The sequence below is a fragment of the Drosophila melanogaster genome, chromosome 3L (assembly GCF_000001215.4).
Source record: "Drosophila melanogaster chromosome 3L".
NCBI classification, from domain to species: Eukaryota; Metazoa; Arthropoda; class Insecta; order Diptera; family Drosophilidae; genus Drosophila; species Drosophila melanogaster.
In genome coordinates, this window is record NT_037436.4 from 2,460,816 (window position 1) to 2,476,191 (window position 15,376).

At 43.1% G+C, this 15,376-nt stretch overlaps 2 protein-coding genes across 27 annotated transcripts in view; one reads left to right on the top strand and one right to left on the bottom strand.

Moving 5' to 3' along the window:
- Positions 1 to 15,376, top strand: part of Svil (Supervillin) — a 121,572-nt gene that overhangs the window by 83,161 nt on the left and 23,035 nt on the right. For 12 of the 26 annotated variants that reach the window (NM_001274398.2, NM_001299988.1, NM_001299987.1 and 9 more), the window contains 2 exons: positions 331 to 453; positions 2,242 to 4,034. In NM_001274398.2, the coding sequence (NP_001261327.1) occupies positions 331 to 453; positions 2,242 to 3,488 (1,370 nt within the window). In that variant the 3' untranslated portion in view covers positions 3,489 to 4,034. Of the gene's footprint in view, positions 1 to 162; positions 454 to 2,045; positions 2,170 to 2,241; positions 4,035 to 4,287; positions 5,539 to 6,045; positions 6,455 to 15,376 lie in introns of those variants that run through there. The other 14 variants (NM_001202100.2, NM_001259639.1, NM_001202102.2 and 11 more) reach the window with 8 other exon arrangements.
- Positions 13,852 to 14,799, bottom strand: CG16762 (uncharacterized protein). The gene is made up of 2 exons (NM_139465.2): positions 14,366 to 14,799; positions 13,852 to 14,302 (listed from the first exon to the last, which is right to left on the bottom strand). Exons 1-2 carry the CDS (start codon positions 14,777 to 14,779, stop codon positions 13,952 to 13,954), a joined length of 765 nt encoding a protein of 254 aa, NP_647722.1. The 5' UTR covers positions 14,780 to 14,799; the 3' UTR covers positions 13,852 to 13,951.

Here is a 15,376-nt window from a genome sequence, read left to right on the forward strand (position 1 = left end):
AACAACTAATTGAGGCTTGCGTGTTGCGCAACATTTGTGACCAGGTGACCAGGGACACCACGGGAAGGGGTAGTCGAGGGTTTGTGGTGCAGGTCACTTTAGATTAGACTTTCGTTATCGAGCCCGTATCGAAGTCATGTAATATAGTAACCAAGCCCGCCTGGAGAACTATGTCAAATTTTAAATGTTATTAGTAGTACACTCGACGAGAAAGCACAAAACAATTTTATTATTCTTGTTTGGGATGCATCATTTGATTTATTAACTTAGATATGCCTACCACAATCAAGCGGCACAGTACAACCATTGTAATCAAATCATCCATTTCAGGAACCACCAACTCCCGTCAATCTCCACCAGCGTCGTCGGCGGAGGTGTCTTCAAGTGCAGCCGACAATTCCATGCACAGTGACGAGCGGTCCACGCCAAATGCAACGATAGATGCGGAATTCGGTGAGTAACTATATGGATATTAGTCGATTCTTAAGGGAGGAGATTGATACTCCGATAAGCTGGTGATTCCAGCTTTTCCGGCTCTCAACTCCTCCCTCATCTTGGCCATTTTACGTTTTCTTTTGATTTGCACGATGCTCATTTGGAATGATAAAACATGTACAAAATACTTATTGTTGTTGCTTACTGTGTCTGTGTTTTCTATAATTTCATATAGTTTTCATTGACTCGCCTGAGACTAATTCATAATTAACTTGAACAAATTCGCATTGGCCGATTTAAAATAAAAAAAAAATAAAAAAAACAATGCCAAATTCGGGATGCAAAAAAAGGCAGCCACGCCAAATTGCGCAATGAAAGAAATGGAAAAACTGCAAAAGAAATTTGTACTCTAGTTCGGTTTTCCATGCATGTGCGTACATTGGGTTTTCATTTACGAGTTTTTCATTATTTACGCCAGTTTGAGTTCTCTAACAAATGAATTAACTCCTCGTTATTGTTGCTGTTTTGACTTGTTTTATTGCTGTTGTTGTGTTGCCGCATGAGAAAACTAATAATAATTTATGCCCCACAACTGTATTTTTATGTAATTTAAGACGCGCGTGATTTATTTTTCCATATTTATTTGCCACATTTCCATCGAGCTCTTTAGCGCAATTAATTAAGCGTTCATAATTTAACGATCTTAATTAACAACATTTTTTACGCCTACCCAAATTGCGTTTTCTTCCTTGAAAGTCATTCACCACAACTCCTGACACACTTGAAAATGGGTGCGAGCTGACGTCATGTTCTTTGTGGTTTGGCCTAAAAACAGGCAGTAAAATGTATTGCCGATAAGATGGAATGGCGTTGACCTTGATAGACGCCAGTTAAATATATAATTAGCATGCACAAATGTTAAAGGGCCTTCAACAAGAAAATATTAGCAATCAATAAGCTGTTTGTTTCATCTCTTTAATAAGTGAATGTACAAACTTTACTTGCACTATTGGCCATATCGCGAAACTATCATATGATTAGATTTATATGGTTTCATGATTTATTTATTTGTGCTTTCTTTAAGCCTAAAAGAAGTTCTCTTCAATAAATGGCCAGTTCTTTATAAGTAATGTTTTAAGATTTGAAATCGTGCTCGCTAAATTTTCCATAATTTCTTTGCGTTTATCAGTCAAACAACCCACACATAATATGTCACTCAAACGCTTACAAAGAAAGTTCATATCAATTGAAAGCGCTGTGGAAGAACCAATATCGAAAGTTACAGATGAAAATGAAAATCGAGAAGATGGCAGTTGTGTGTGTGTGTGTGTGTGGTGGACAAAGCAAAAAGCGTAAATGGCGCAAAAAGTGGCGAATTATAGAAATTGCTTTGCAAACGCCAGACAAACTTTCTATGATTCAGTTATGCGGGGGTACAAATCATCTTTTGTGATGGTCGGTCGTTTGGTCGGTCAGTTTGTTTAGTGTCTGATAAAGGCAGCTGCAAATGATAGTGTAGTGCGGGAAATGTATAGCATTATCGCAGCAGCGGCAGCGACAGCATTTGAGTGTGGGCAGCGGATATAACCGAATGCGCAGCTCGTCTTTGAGTCTTGTAAGTCGCCGCATCTGAAAGAAACCACAGGCAGCCAGAGCAGCAGCAATGAATATTTAGACTTAAATATACTTTCAACTAGTGACAGACAGTTCGAGCAGACTGAGCAAATGCAATGCGTAAGTGGTGCAAAGGCCACAAGGATTAACTCCTCTAGCAAAAACTAATCTCTAAAACCAAACCCCATATAGAACCCTCATCCCTGTCGCTGGCTGAGCGACTGGCCTTCTTCAGCAATCTGTGCGAGAGCGGCGGAGGAGGTGGGAGTACCAGTGCCGGTGGAAGGTACCGCAGTCGCACCAGCAGCTATTCAAGGAGTCCGCCCGGCGATCGCACCACTCCCAGGAGCAGCACCACCGCCAGCAGTGTCAGTATGACGCCCACGCCCATGGATTACTCTCCGATTCCCCACGACAAGGAGCCATCTAGTCTCACGCTGGAGAGCATCATCGAGCCCGAGCAGGAGGAGGTCAAGGAGCAGGTGGACCAGGATGAGGTCAAGTTGAGGAAGAAGGAGCCAGTCCAGAGGGAATCTTCCCAGCACAATGGCTTCCACGTGCTGACCAGGTCCGCCACCGAACCGCCGTCGTCCACCTCGCCCCTGCGCATCAGCATACGGACTGTGGGAAAGCTAGTCCTGCCCGATACCTTCCGCGGCGATCGCAACAATAACAGCAGTAGTAGAAGTGGGAGCAACAGCTGGAGCAACACTTGCATGGTCAAGCTGCAGAGCTTGGAGCCCGTTAGCCTGTCCGTTCATTCGCGCACCATTGGTAAGGTTAAGTCGCCATTCATTGAAAAGCAGCAGGAGAAACCACACACCGAGAAGCTAGCGAACGGAACCAGCGACAGTGGCTCCGATTCGGGCAAGGAGAACTGCGCCTCCAACGAGCAGGAACATCTGCAGCACCAGCAGTCGCAGGACGAGGATCGAGCTCCGCCCAGGGTGTCCGAGATGCGGAGGAAAATCAGCCGACTGGTGCAACAACAGCAGCCGCAACCACAGCCCGTCAATCGGCGGCACACCACCGAGATCACCTCCGTGACCGTTGGAACGCGTTCGCCCAGTGTGGACGATCGCTTTGCCAAGTACTTTGGTGTTAAGGAGAGCTGCAACAGCACGACCACCGTGCATAAAACGCAATCGCTGCCACCCAGCCAAGTTGAGGCCACCAATGCGCACGTGAAACTACCGCAGATCACTACCGTGGTTTCCAAACGGCGCGAGCTGCTCAAGAGGACGCGACCCCTGTCCATGGATCACTACTCCAGCGGCTGCACCAGTCCCACAGCCATGCCAAGTCCCAAGAGAGCACATTCGCCCGTCGGCCGGCGGAAGGCCGCCATTTCCAGCATCGAGGACATTGAGGTCACGCCGGATGAACTCCGGGCCGCTGGCAGGAACTTCAAGCTGTTGTACGGCGAGTTATTGGGCTGAAAAATTGTCTATTTTGGCCGAGCATTCAAAATTTCCCAATTTTTCCAAATCCCCGAAATCCCAAACACAAACACAAATATTGCTCTCTTCGTGTGGGTCCGCGCTCAGTGTGATAGATGCGTCCGATCCTGATTCCAAGCTATTAAGCTAACTAGTTGTCTCATAGTAATCCCAATAATGAAAACAAACTGAACGAAACGAAAATTCCACAGATATGTCAAGCGAAAACGAAGTAATAAATGAAATAAACTATGTATGTTAGAAATGTATTTAAACCGAGAGACAGTTTTATTCCCAACGGCTCGTATATTAATTATGTCTGGCCAGCAAAGCCTTCCAGTTTACCTTTATCCTATATTATTATTATGCGAAACAGCTTTGTGCTTATTTATACATAATACACTACTTTTTATTTACATTTAAAAACGAATTGTACCTTAAACGGAATTATATTATGATGAGTATGTATTACATTTATTATTATTATTGTAATATTTAATTAATTGGAAGTTGTTACACCAAGAAAATAAATACAAGAAATGTGCTAAAGAATGGGAGTTACATACTATTAGGTAAAATTCAAATGCTGAGTAAGTACTTTATCGTGTTTGAGCATGTTTGTTGCCTCGAGCCTTACTCTGCGCTTCTCAAATTTGTAAGTAAGCAGTGACTGAGCATGTTATTTATGATTTTTGCCTGCTTTTAAGGATTGATTTGCTGCATTCGTACTGACTTCACAAACGTCATTATTTGGCAAATTTAACATGAATTAATTTGTGATGATTGCTATATTTTATAGGAAAACCCAGCACCGAACCACTTAAGAGCATTCTTAAGACGGGAATGCCAGTGATGGGTATGGGACGCGGTTTAATGCCTGTGGATCTCAATGCCGAGCTGAAGAACCGGCTCAAACGCTCCACACATGCCACTGTTTCCAATCTCCGCAAATCTGCCACCTCGGCAGATGCCACTAGAGCAGCTAGTGATGAGGTGGACAATCCGCAGAGGAATTTAGCCCAGATCCTGAGGAATGTTTCCAAGGAGAACTCCACGCCGAAGCACGATGATGCCGTGAGCCTAGTGCGGAATCTCTCTACTTTGGGACAACCTCGATCGCTGGCCCGTGACGATGCAGCCGGGAATTGTGCCTCGGCATCCGAAGGCGAGAGTTCGGGGGGCCGCGAGATCGAGGCCATAATCAAGAACAGCGCTGTGGCCAGACGTCGCCGGCAGCAACAGCAGCAGTCGCAGCAGCAGAATCAGCCAGATGGGTGAGTCCTGGTCCTGGTCCTGGTCCTGCTCCTCCTCGTCCAGCATCTGAGTCCTGTGCTCCGTGTGTTAGTGCACTAACCCATAGCTATTACTAACCTGCTGTAAGTGTGCGACGTTCCGCGGCATTGTGGTTTTATAATCGTATATGTAGACATAACGTTTAGACAGCAACATACATGCATCAAATGTGTGTGCTCCTCAAGACTGGTTCCCAAAAGTAAAACTAAATATTTACAATTATTGTCGAGTTGAGATGAAATTTACATTAGTTAGACGTTCATCACTTTGTATTGAACATTTGTATATGTCTCCGCACACTCCACACCCAGTGTTCGTTTGCCGAAGAGACTTTTGCTTTCGATTTAACCAATTTTCCGCACTCGAACAAAAGATTCCTAGTCAGAGTGCAGCCCGTGGCAAGGAGCTACTACTACTGGCCACTTGACCAGCGGCCACAGCAACATCAGCCGCATCCGCCCCAGCAACAAGGCCAACAGCAGCAGCAGCCAGTGTTGCTCATGCAGCAGCAACCGAAACCCCTATACAAGCTTCTTCAGCCCAGACATTTTGTAAAAAATTAGAAAATAAGTTTAAACTTGCATTGCTTACTACCGTTTGTGCAAAAACTAATTAACTGATATATACACAAGAAATAATATATTTTATCGAAAACTTGTTTAAACGATATATTATGCCACATTATATATTTTTACGTGATGCAAAAAAGCCGATAAAGCAAATAAAAAGAAACATTAATAAAGTTGACGGAAATCCTACTTAACTGTAGTTTTGTTTGGCCACTAACTGTTCTTTCTTACTAACTGAATGTTTAATAACAGCATGAAGTTTTATATAATCTACTGCTTACATTTCCCAGCCAAAAGTATGAGGTATTATAAATTGTCGTTTCGCGCCAAACTTTCAAATGTGGAAATTAAAAATTCCCTTTTTGCTTCAAACTTGAAATCGATAACGATACGAATCGATTTTTCTCTTTCACTTAACAGTGTTTCACTCTTTTAACAGAAGTGTTAGTTGAATGTTACCCAGCAGAATGTCAATCTTAACATTTCTGGTAATTCCGTAGTTTCAAACCATCGAAACAAGTTTCCAACTTCTGCCGCACTGGCGCTTTTTTCTCGTACAACTTAACAGAAAGAGAGTAAGAAAGTGTGCTTAAGAGAGGTTTAGAGTAGCGTATGCAAAAGTAATAAGCGTTATCTGCCGCATAGAAACTGGTCACTCTGTGCCGTATATAAGCAGGCAAAAACCGGAATTCAGCGCGATTTTTAAACAGTTTTCGCGCCGAACGGTCGTTTCAAGCGTCGCGGAGCAAGAAGAAGCAACGACGCACAGCTGTTTGCGACGCCGCGGTTTTTGTTTATGAAACATTACAACAAAAGTTACAGATATTAGTGCCGCACAAAAATGATGGAATATATTCTGTAGTAAATGTACAACGATTTTAATACGTTTCAGTGCAAATACGTGTTTTACGTTTTAGTTGTTTACCTTTTGCAAACGCGCGCGTTTTTGTGCCGGTTGTAAAAAAATTATTAAATATAATAATAATTCATCGTTGCAACGCGCAGAAAGAAGGTGTTGCTTCTTAATTAAAACAATTGCTGGCAATTGAAAGTGCAAGTGCAAATTGCAGCGGAAACAGTGGCTTTTATTGCAGTCCCATAAAGGTTTGTACAAATTGGAGAGGATTCACACAGAAACCAGAAGTTCCTATATTTTTTCGCAAGGGCTGCATCTGCCTGGTTCCGTCTCGCTCTAACTCCCGTTCTCCTTGTCTTACCTGCAGTCGAACAGCCGAAAAAAAACTGTAAAATGGTTGTTTTGTTTCCATTCAAACATTTTGCTGATTCACCGAAACCTTTGCAGACTTCAGTGCACTGAAAAAAGTTGGGGCTAAGAAGTGATGAAAAAGTATTGTGCTATTGAAGTAAAGTAAATTTATAAGTTATGGTTTTTTAGAATACTAAATGCTTTAAGCAAGAATTTAAATATACAAGTACTTCCTTATCAGTTCGGGAAATTCCTTTCAAGTTGAAGAATTCAATTCGCAAATCTCTAACGGCCTGTATATTTTTTAAGTGTATTACCCTATCGCCACAGATTTGTTGTTGTTGCTCAGCTTCTTGTCCAGACATTGTTGTTGTTTTCGTGTTTGCTTGCACTTGGATTCCCTATTGTTTTTCTCTCTGTCGATCTGTACGAAAAAATGTTTGCAGCCGATGCTTTTGTTTTGGTTTTATTTCTTTCCACGTTTTTAGAGTTCGACTCGCTTGAGCAATTTTAGCCAAATTTTGTTGACTTAGTCGATTTTAATTATCAAGTGTTTGGTGTCTATTGTCTCCTGAGTTCAAGGTCCAAAATTTAGGCCAGTATTTGCATAAATATCCAAAGCAGTCACGTTTGAAAAATGAAATCAATCAAAATTATAAGAGTTTTACCTCCAGCAATTTATTTTAACTCTATATTTGTTTATTCAAATATTTCTGAGTTGTATTGCATAATCTCAGTTCGCCAGTGAACTCCCCCACAAAACAGGTAATCCAATAAAATCGCAGCTAATGAATAATCAAATGCGAAGCGAATCAAATGTTTAAGTTGTTGGAGAATGCCTTTCGTTTTCAATGAATTTGCATAATTTGTACTTTTATTCACCTTTTTTTCTCGTTCGTTTTGGCCCGTGGCGAATTTCTTTTGGCGGTTCCATTTGATGGGCGAGAAATGAAAACGAAATTAGTTTGCAATTTGTTTGATTTTGATTAGTGTTTTAATGGCGAGCGTGTCTGCCCATAACCAATTAAATAATAGTTAATCGCCAGTGAAAATAGTTCAGTCACTGCTTTCAGGAAAACCGATTAGTCTCAAATTTCAGCACTTATGATTATTCAACTGGTCAGTACCTGGGGATCTGAAAAAATAAATACCTATTGGTTATCAAATTTGTTCAAGGGATATTGACATTTGTTTAGTAGCAACTTTATTAGCTCTGTTTGATAGTTCAACAGGGAGAAATACTCGGAAAAGTAATTGAGGAAGGTTTCCCTACACTTGGAAAATATGCCTATGTAGCTTACCTAGATAAGAAGTTGCCTCTTCGTTTTCCCTTTTTATGGCGAAGTGCTCATTTGTAAACAAACAATAGATTGGCCATAAATAGACAGTCGAGTGCTGCTTATCGCCTCGGATTTTTATGATAGTCGAGGGGCACTTGGGGTTAATTTCACTTCATACTACACATGGGAAAGTGTTGTAAGTGGATGTGCATCACTATTACTCCAAATCCAAATGCACAACACCCACAACGAAGAAAGAGAGGGCAACTAGCCGAGGGATAGAGATGGAGATAGCAATGCCCGATCACGTCGGTATAGGAAAAACGTGAGTCCAAACGCTAATGAGCCAAAGCAAATAAGCGAGGCGGATTGAAACAAAAGTTCTGCGGGAGAAGCCAGTTCGTTCAGCTGGAAAAACTAAGGGGCCTCGCCCAGTATATATAAATATATATAAAACATAAAGAAGTAAGCTCTTTAGACATGGTAGAAATCATACCATAAGACCATACATATGATGTTATGCATAATCTTCTCTAGACCGATATGTAATTTGCTTCTAAACAAAAGATCTGCCTTCAGATATCTATGTTTAAAAGCCATTTGCTTGAGTGCATATGGCGGCTTGGATCGACTGGCATTAATTGAAAAATGCCGCCACCGCCGTCGCCGCGTGATCGAATGATGCATTATCAAACGGAAAGCTTTGCGGCTGAACCGATCCAAAACAATGCGATCCCATAGCCATATAGCATATAGTATAGCCGATATCCCCGCCCCCGAATCGAGTGGAGAAACATTTCCATTTGGGGGCATGTTATTTGATGCTGCGCTGCGTGCTGGAGAATGCATTTCCAGATTACACAACCATTAAACTCACATAATTCCAAGGCACTGATCCATTAATTATGTTTTCGCTTCGGTTTGTTCTGCTCCCACCACGGGGCTATAAATATTATTTTTATTGGAAAAATCTGAGCAGCAACAGCAACATTGTCGATTGATGAAGTTGTTCGCGTCCGGGAAAGTTTTATGGGTCCTGGTCCTGCGACCAACCAATTCCCGATCCAATCGCGTTTGCCTTCCCAAAGTTGTCTAAAATATTACACAATCGTTGGGCTCTGGTACATTGACTCCTTTCGTTGTATACCCTGTTTGCTTAGCTGCTTCTCTCTCTGGCCTTTCGGCTACGCTTTGCACAGCTGTTGTATCTGTGTATCTTTGTATCTATGTGTTTCTGTATCGAAAATGTATCTACCGCTAGCTGTTACTGTCAGTTTCAAATGCTCTGCTTCCTCAATTTGTCTGGGCAAGTGCTTTCGGGGCAAATTGGCCTGCGGCGTTGATGGTCCAACTATCGTTTAATTGGACTTACTGGGGAGATAAACCCTTGATCGAATGCATTATGAAACACATCTCCCACACTCGCAGCTCATTAAATACCCCATCAATGCCCCCTCAGTTTTTTTTGGGCCAGCTAATTTATGGCTCGTGGGCTCCAAAAACTTGAAGATTTCGCAATTGGATTCGAATTACTCAAAAATGCAACTAGCAAAAAAGCGAACTAGAAAATCCACTGGCAGGAAATGACGAAACCCAAAAATTGGTTTCGTGGATTTAGCTGACTTAATATGACTTTAATGAGGACTAATTGCCAACTGGTGGAGGCGATAGAAACGCTGTGGATCTCAGCAGTTTCTGGAGGAGATTCGAGTATTGGAAACCAATAAAAAATTGTACTGTGCTGAATGATAGCTTTTTAATGTTTCTAGCTTATGGTACTCGATAGTCTGTTATTTATTAGCCATTCACATTAAGCCCATTTATAATTCACAAATAAATAGCTACTCAATTGCATTCTCCTTTCGCTTTGCCTCCGATTTTCAGGCAGTTAGTGCACATTTCATGAGTCATTTTTCGGCCAGCGCATCACATCCTTTTATGCTTGGACGCCACCATAGTGGCCATGGCCATAAATCTATTCGTTTTTATGGCCAGAAGCGGAAACGTGAGTCGCCGCTTTGTGGGCGCATATTTTATATTTTTAGGGCGCAGGAGACGTAATAGATGCACTTAAACTGTCACTTCAACAGTGCCAGACGGAGTTTTTCCGACATTGACTTTGACACTCGCGAAGTCAACAAACCCACCAGGATAATATGCAAATCCGCAGGGCTGCTCACTATTTGCATGCTATGTTTGCCTGGCCTGTCTGGCTGGCAAATAAAACTCATCAGCCCAGTTGACAACTCATTAGCCGGGGCATTCAAGGAGGACGTTCTGGGGAGGAATGCCACCTCCTTTGCGTCCCCGTACAATGAACTCATTTCGGACAAAGTTCTGGCCTGCAACTCGGATTCGTGGACTCGCATTCGCTACTTTTGTTGTCTGACAAGCGCTCATAAATCTGCAACTGCAGCTGGTCCTCATACTTGGAAAAATATTTGTGGTATTCTTGGGATATTAATTACACGATTTTTCATCGAAAGAAGAGCATAATCCCTAAAATAAATTATATTCATGCATTTTGTTTAATGATAGTTATATCTGTATTTTTGTGATCAAATTGTATCTATAAGATGCAACTGTCAGTTTGGAACTTCATGCACTCTCATTGCAATCTCTGATTTTCTCTGTGTGCAACTTCCAGCGAATGCAAAGTGGAGGTGCCCCATCCCCTGCCCACTGCCCTCGATTGCGTTCTCCATCTTCCAGCAGCTGAAAGCAACTCTTTGTGCTGGGGCCTGCTGGCTTGGCTCCTTTGTCTGTCTGCCCTGTCATAGATATCATCATTGGTTTGGCGCAGCATCTTCGTGTGCCTGGCTATTCAATTTCCTCTGTACGTACTACGTGGCATGTATTGCAGCTTTGGTTTCCTTGATGTGCACAGCATTCAGGCCACTTGCTATCGCGTACTATCGATTTCTGGGCGACAGAGTGACAAACAATGAGCTGGTTTCCTTTGATATATTGAATTGCATTGTTTGGCCCTGGCTGTCAGTACATTGCCATTTCCATTTGCACATTCAACTCCACCAGGAGCTGCAGCTCCCATCCAACTCCCAGACCCCCAATCAACCCATCTTGGCTGTCGGTTGTCGACTGTCGCTTGTCAGTCAATCAATTAGACACCTGTTGCTCGGTGCTTAGGCTTCTACGCTGAAAAGCGAGACAGCTGGCATTCGCAGACGAACTTCCATATGTCGATAAGTGAGCGTCACTATAAAAGTCACCAAATCAAATATTTCCATTGATTTATCGAGAAGTTTTAAGCAACTTTTAAAAATGAATATCCTCGAAAGGGGGAAAGTAGCAAATCTAATAAGTCTTTGTCATTAAATGATGTCTCCATAAAATGTCTTATGTGGATCGCCTGACAGCAGAATAGGATATTTATTGTCGCACCGATAATGATAGCCTCTCTCTAAATCAAAAAGGAAGGCCCGAGCACTTCCTTCCCCAGTTTCCTGCGATTTGATTTGCCTCCAGCTTCCATTGGCCATCATCATCAGCATCCTCTCGCCCCATAAATTGTTAATCGATTATTAATGACTTTGGCGCAATTAAGTAACAAACAAAGCAAAAATCGCTTCATCGGGCAGCAACAACATGCCATTACCCATTAACAGGCGGCCCCACAAACTTGGCCAAGACAGCAGGAAAAGGGGGCGGGGTGTGCTCCCTGTGTGTTCACTGACAGTAAAAGTAGCAACTTGCAACGTGCAACTGGCAGCTACAGCAACAGTAACAGCAAAAGGCGGCAAGTGCAGGCCAGGCTCCGAGGCAGAAATCTTAAGAAAATCAACATGCAAAACCAAAAACAACTTACGCCTTAAAATGTGAAAATGCGAATGACCCGAATACACCGACACATAGATATACACACCCATACAGCTGCGCTGAAATTGATAGCATACACGGCGCATGCGCAACACGCCAAAAAGCCTTAAAAGGCATCAACAGCAGCAACAACAAGAAGCACAACTTCGATGACGACGGGCGACGATTTCCTTTTCTGCGCTTTCAGTTGTTGGTTTTTTCAGCTTCAGGCAAACTAGTTTTACGTACAGTTGTTTAAATACCCTGTAAACAGACGGATAGCAAGGGTATATTGTGATAATGGGCACATTATGGTGGTAATATTTAAAGTGTACATAGAACATGCCTTATAAAAAGCAAGGGCATTGTTAAATTTATATAAATCTTAAAAGTTGTTTGAGTAAGAGGCTATAGTTCATACAGGATCTAATTGATGCGACACCCTGCCACATGTTTGGCTTTTGTTTTTGGCGACAACGATGCCGCCATCGCACTTGCAACTTTTCCTTAATTGGCCAGGCTGTCAGCCCGCTTCGTTTTTGGCATAAGCAATTTTCATTTATTTATGCAAAACACACGCAAATATTTATTGAGCATTTTTCACTGGCGCTCTCACGTTGCATTAACACATTTCCCCCAATTTTCAGCCAGTGGCCCAATGAAAACGAAAAGTTCACGTTTTCGGTCGAGGAAAACTCGTTTCGTTTGGTTATGCATAACGTTGACAAGCCTCAGATTTTCGTGCGGCATTTGTTTATTTATTTTTTGTACAATTTTCGCCATGGCTGAGTGGGTCCAGAGTCTCAGAGTCTCAAGCGGAGCTCAATGAAGCGCGTAAATTGTGCCGTCTATGTGGGTTAGGAATGGAGTTCTCCAGTTCTCACATGAGTAGGTGATTAATTTCTCGCATTTCAACATCGGTCGTATCGGATGAAAGCCGGTGCGGGAAATTTGTGCAGTTGAGTAATGGCGGCCGGTCAAATCAATTAAGTTTTAATGCAGTGCTTAAATTAATTAACTAAGAGTTGTAGTTGTGTAGTTGTGGTGCTTATAAATTGCAATCTTTATCACCTTAGCCTCCGTAGCATAATCGCCACACCCCTTGAGCATTCCTTGGGATTTTCACCGGCAATTATCGGAGGCCACGTCGTAAACACCCAACTACAAGTTGCATTTTAATTAGTTTCGCAGCAAAAGTAAATTAGAAACCCACCAGCCAGCCAGCCACTCCCCTTTGTCTGCAGTAAAACGCATCCAGATTGACGTAATCGCATTCCGGGAATTGCACATAAGTGGCATACTGCTACGCGATTCTGCTGGCCGGTTCATAAAAAGTCTAGCGTCGAATGCCACGCCAATTGTGCTAATAAATGAGCCACTTGCTCTGGGCCCAACAGGTGTTTCGTCTATGGCCATGTCTTTGTTTTCCCCTGAATCTCGTTCTTTTCTTTCATTCTGCTACTCAAGCCCTAGAAGGCGGAGGCAGTCACAGTAAAGAAAAGCCGACTTGGCCATCGACTTAAAAGGGAAAGAAGCACAAAACGAAAAAAAAACAAAAACCCGAAAGCCATAAAAGCCAAACGTGTTCTTTTGATTGGTAAAAAGGGGCAGGAGATCGCGGACTGGGGATTGGGAATGGGGGATTGGCACCAAAGAGCGGCCAGCTTCAATGGCTTATGGCCATTCTCCAGTTTTGGCCAACTCGGTGTGCTCCTCCACTTTGATTTTCATTGCCATAAATGGCATAATAATTTCGCCTTTGTCTATCTCTTCCTATCTCAAGATCTTGTCGAATTATTTCGCATTTGGCTCATTATTGCCTTAGATAATTTCTTTATACGATATCATTAATCAAAGCGTTTCCGCCTTGAGGTGTCGAAATCGGAAGAGCCTGGGGCTGGTTTTGAAAATCTTTCTTTCGGATCTCATCAATCATGCTCTAAACTTATGCTCATTTATAGGCGAGCGAGGTGCGTTTCATGAGTTTCTACGAAACTGCACAGCAATAGCTTGCACTTAAAAATTATTTAGTTAAAGGTCAACAATTTTAAAGCCCTTCCACTGACACAAGCAAATTGCCAGGATATTCCTCTTCCTAGTCTAAATATTTTGCTAATTCCTTCTTCTTTGCCATTTGCGAAACTCAATCCTTCAACCCCTTTTTGCAGGGTTAATTTATTTGCCAGAGGGTTGAATTTCGAGTTGGGCAAATGTTTGCCCAAGGATTGTTTGCTTGGCGACTGCCCTGTCTTTAATTACTAAGCTTCTCCTTCAGAAAGTTGTACAATTTGGTAGGCATTAGTTTAACAAATTCAAAAGCTGCTTGAACTGATCTTCGACGTTTAAAGGTGCCTCGGTGGTGGTTGGTGGTTCGGTGGGTGCCTCGGTGGTCGTGGTAGTGGTGGTGGTGGTGGTCGATGTGGAGGTCGTGGATGTGGGCTTGGGCATGGGCTTCGGCTTAGCGCGACCATCCAGACAGGCCTGCAGGTAGTTGTAGTTCCTGGCAGTGGACTCCACGTAGTGCCGCTCCGCCCTCTGGCAGCACTGCCCATGGCGCAGATCTACCACTCGGTAGCGTTCCTCCAGCACGCTGGCCGACTCCGAGGCGTTACCCGAGATGCTGTATGTGGAGACAGTGTTGTTGGAGCCCTAAAATGATCGGGAATTTACAGTAGAAGCAAGTTTGTTTCATAGTTTAATGGGTCCACTTACCACATTGGCATGACATTGAAAGGATTCGAGGGTTGTGTTGAGCTCGTTGCAAGCCCTGAGCTCGCTGCAAACTCTTTCGGATGAAAGTCGGATAGTCCGGCGAGTGGCCAGGAAGTCGGCATCGATACCCTTCCTGGAGTCCGCCGCCGCATTGTAGCATTTGGTGTAGTTGGCACTGTACAGCTCCGCGATCAGGTTGGATTCACCGATGTAGCCACCGAAACATGCCACCGAGGCGAAGGGATCTGTCTGCGTGACCCGTGAATTAAGGAACAGACGCGTGAGGCCATCCTGGGTGGGCAGACCCACGTATGGAGGCAATGGTCGGCTGATACCCTCCGCAGGAGACAAAACCAATAAACCGATCATGGCCAGCGAGGCCAGGATTTTCACGGACGACATCTCGGGACACATTGCAGATATACACCATTCACCGGAGACAGAAGCTCTTTTGACGCACTGCCTCCGGCGTAGTGGTCTTTTATATGCAAACCCGATGCGGCTGACAGGCGCGTTGATAAGAATGTTATGTGATTTCCTTTCGCGATGCTCTTATCTGTTTTGCAAAACTTTTCTATTGCCTTGGCGCATTATCTTTTGGTCAATTATAAACCATAGATAAACAGCAGGCTGCTGGAATGATTGAATTGGGATCTCGGAGAATTTACTGCTTCCGTGAATTCCAGTTCTTTTTCCATTTACAGCTCTCATTCATATTTTATATGACGCTGGAGAGCACTTCACAATGGCCGCGAATAACTTTCCGCGGTGTGAACGCTTTCTAAGTAGCTGGTTAATATTGGCCTTAGGTAAATACAGTATTTTACGTTGATAAACTCGGGATTCTTTATGGCGCGCCACGCTCATCCGCTGTTCAAATACCTTTTGTTTGGGGGCCTAATTTTATAAACATCGCAAATATTGAAACAATGGCTCGGCGAGTCGCATTGCGATTAAGGGGTTGTAATGAAAGGCGGATGAGTAAGTGATTTATTTAAGAACTATTAACAG

What these genes read in the sequence shown, in the direction of transcription:
- CG16762 (NM_139465.2), bottom strand. Translation starts at nt 14,779, where the DNA reads ATGTGTCCCGAGATGTCGTCCGTGAAAATCCTGGCCTCGCTGGCCATG. An exon ending in TTCAATGTCATGCCAATGTG is followed by an intron (nt 14,303 to 14,365) that starts GTAAGTGGACCC and finishes CGATCATTTTAG; the next exon opens with GGCTCCAACAACACTGTCTC.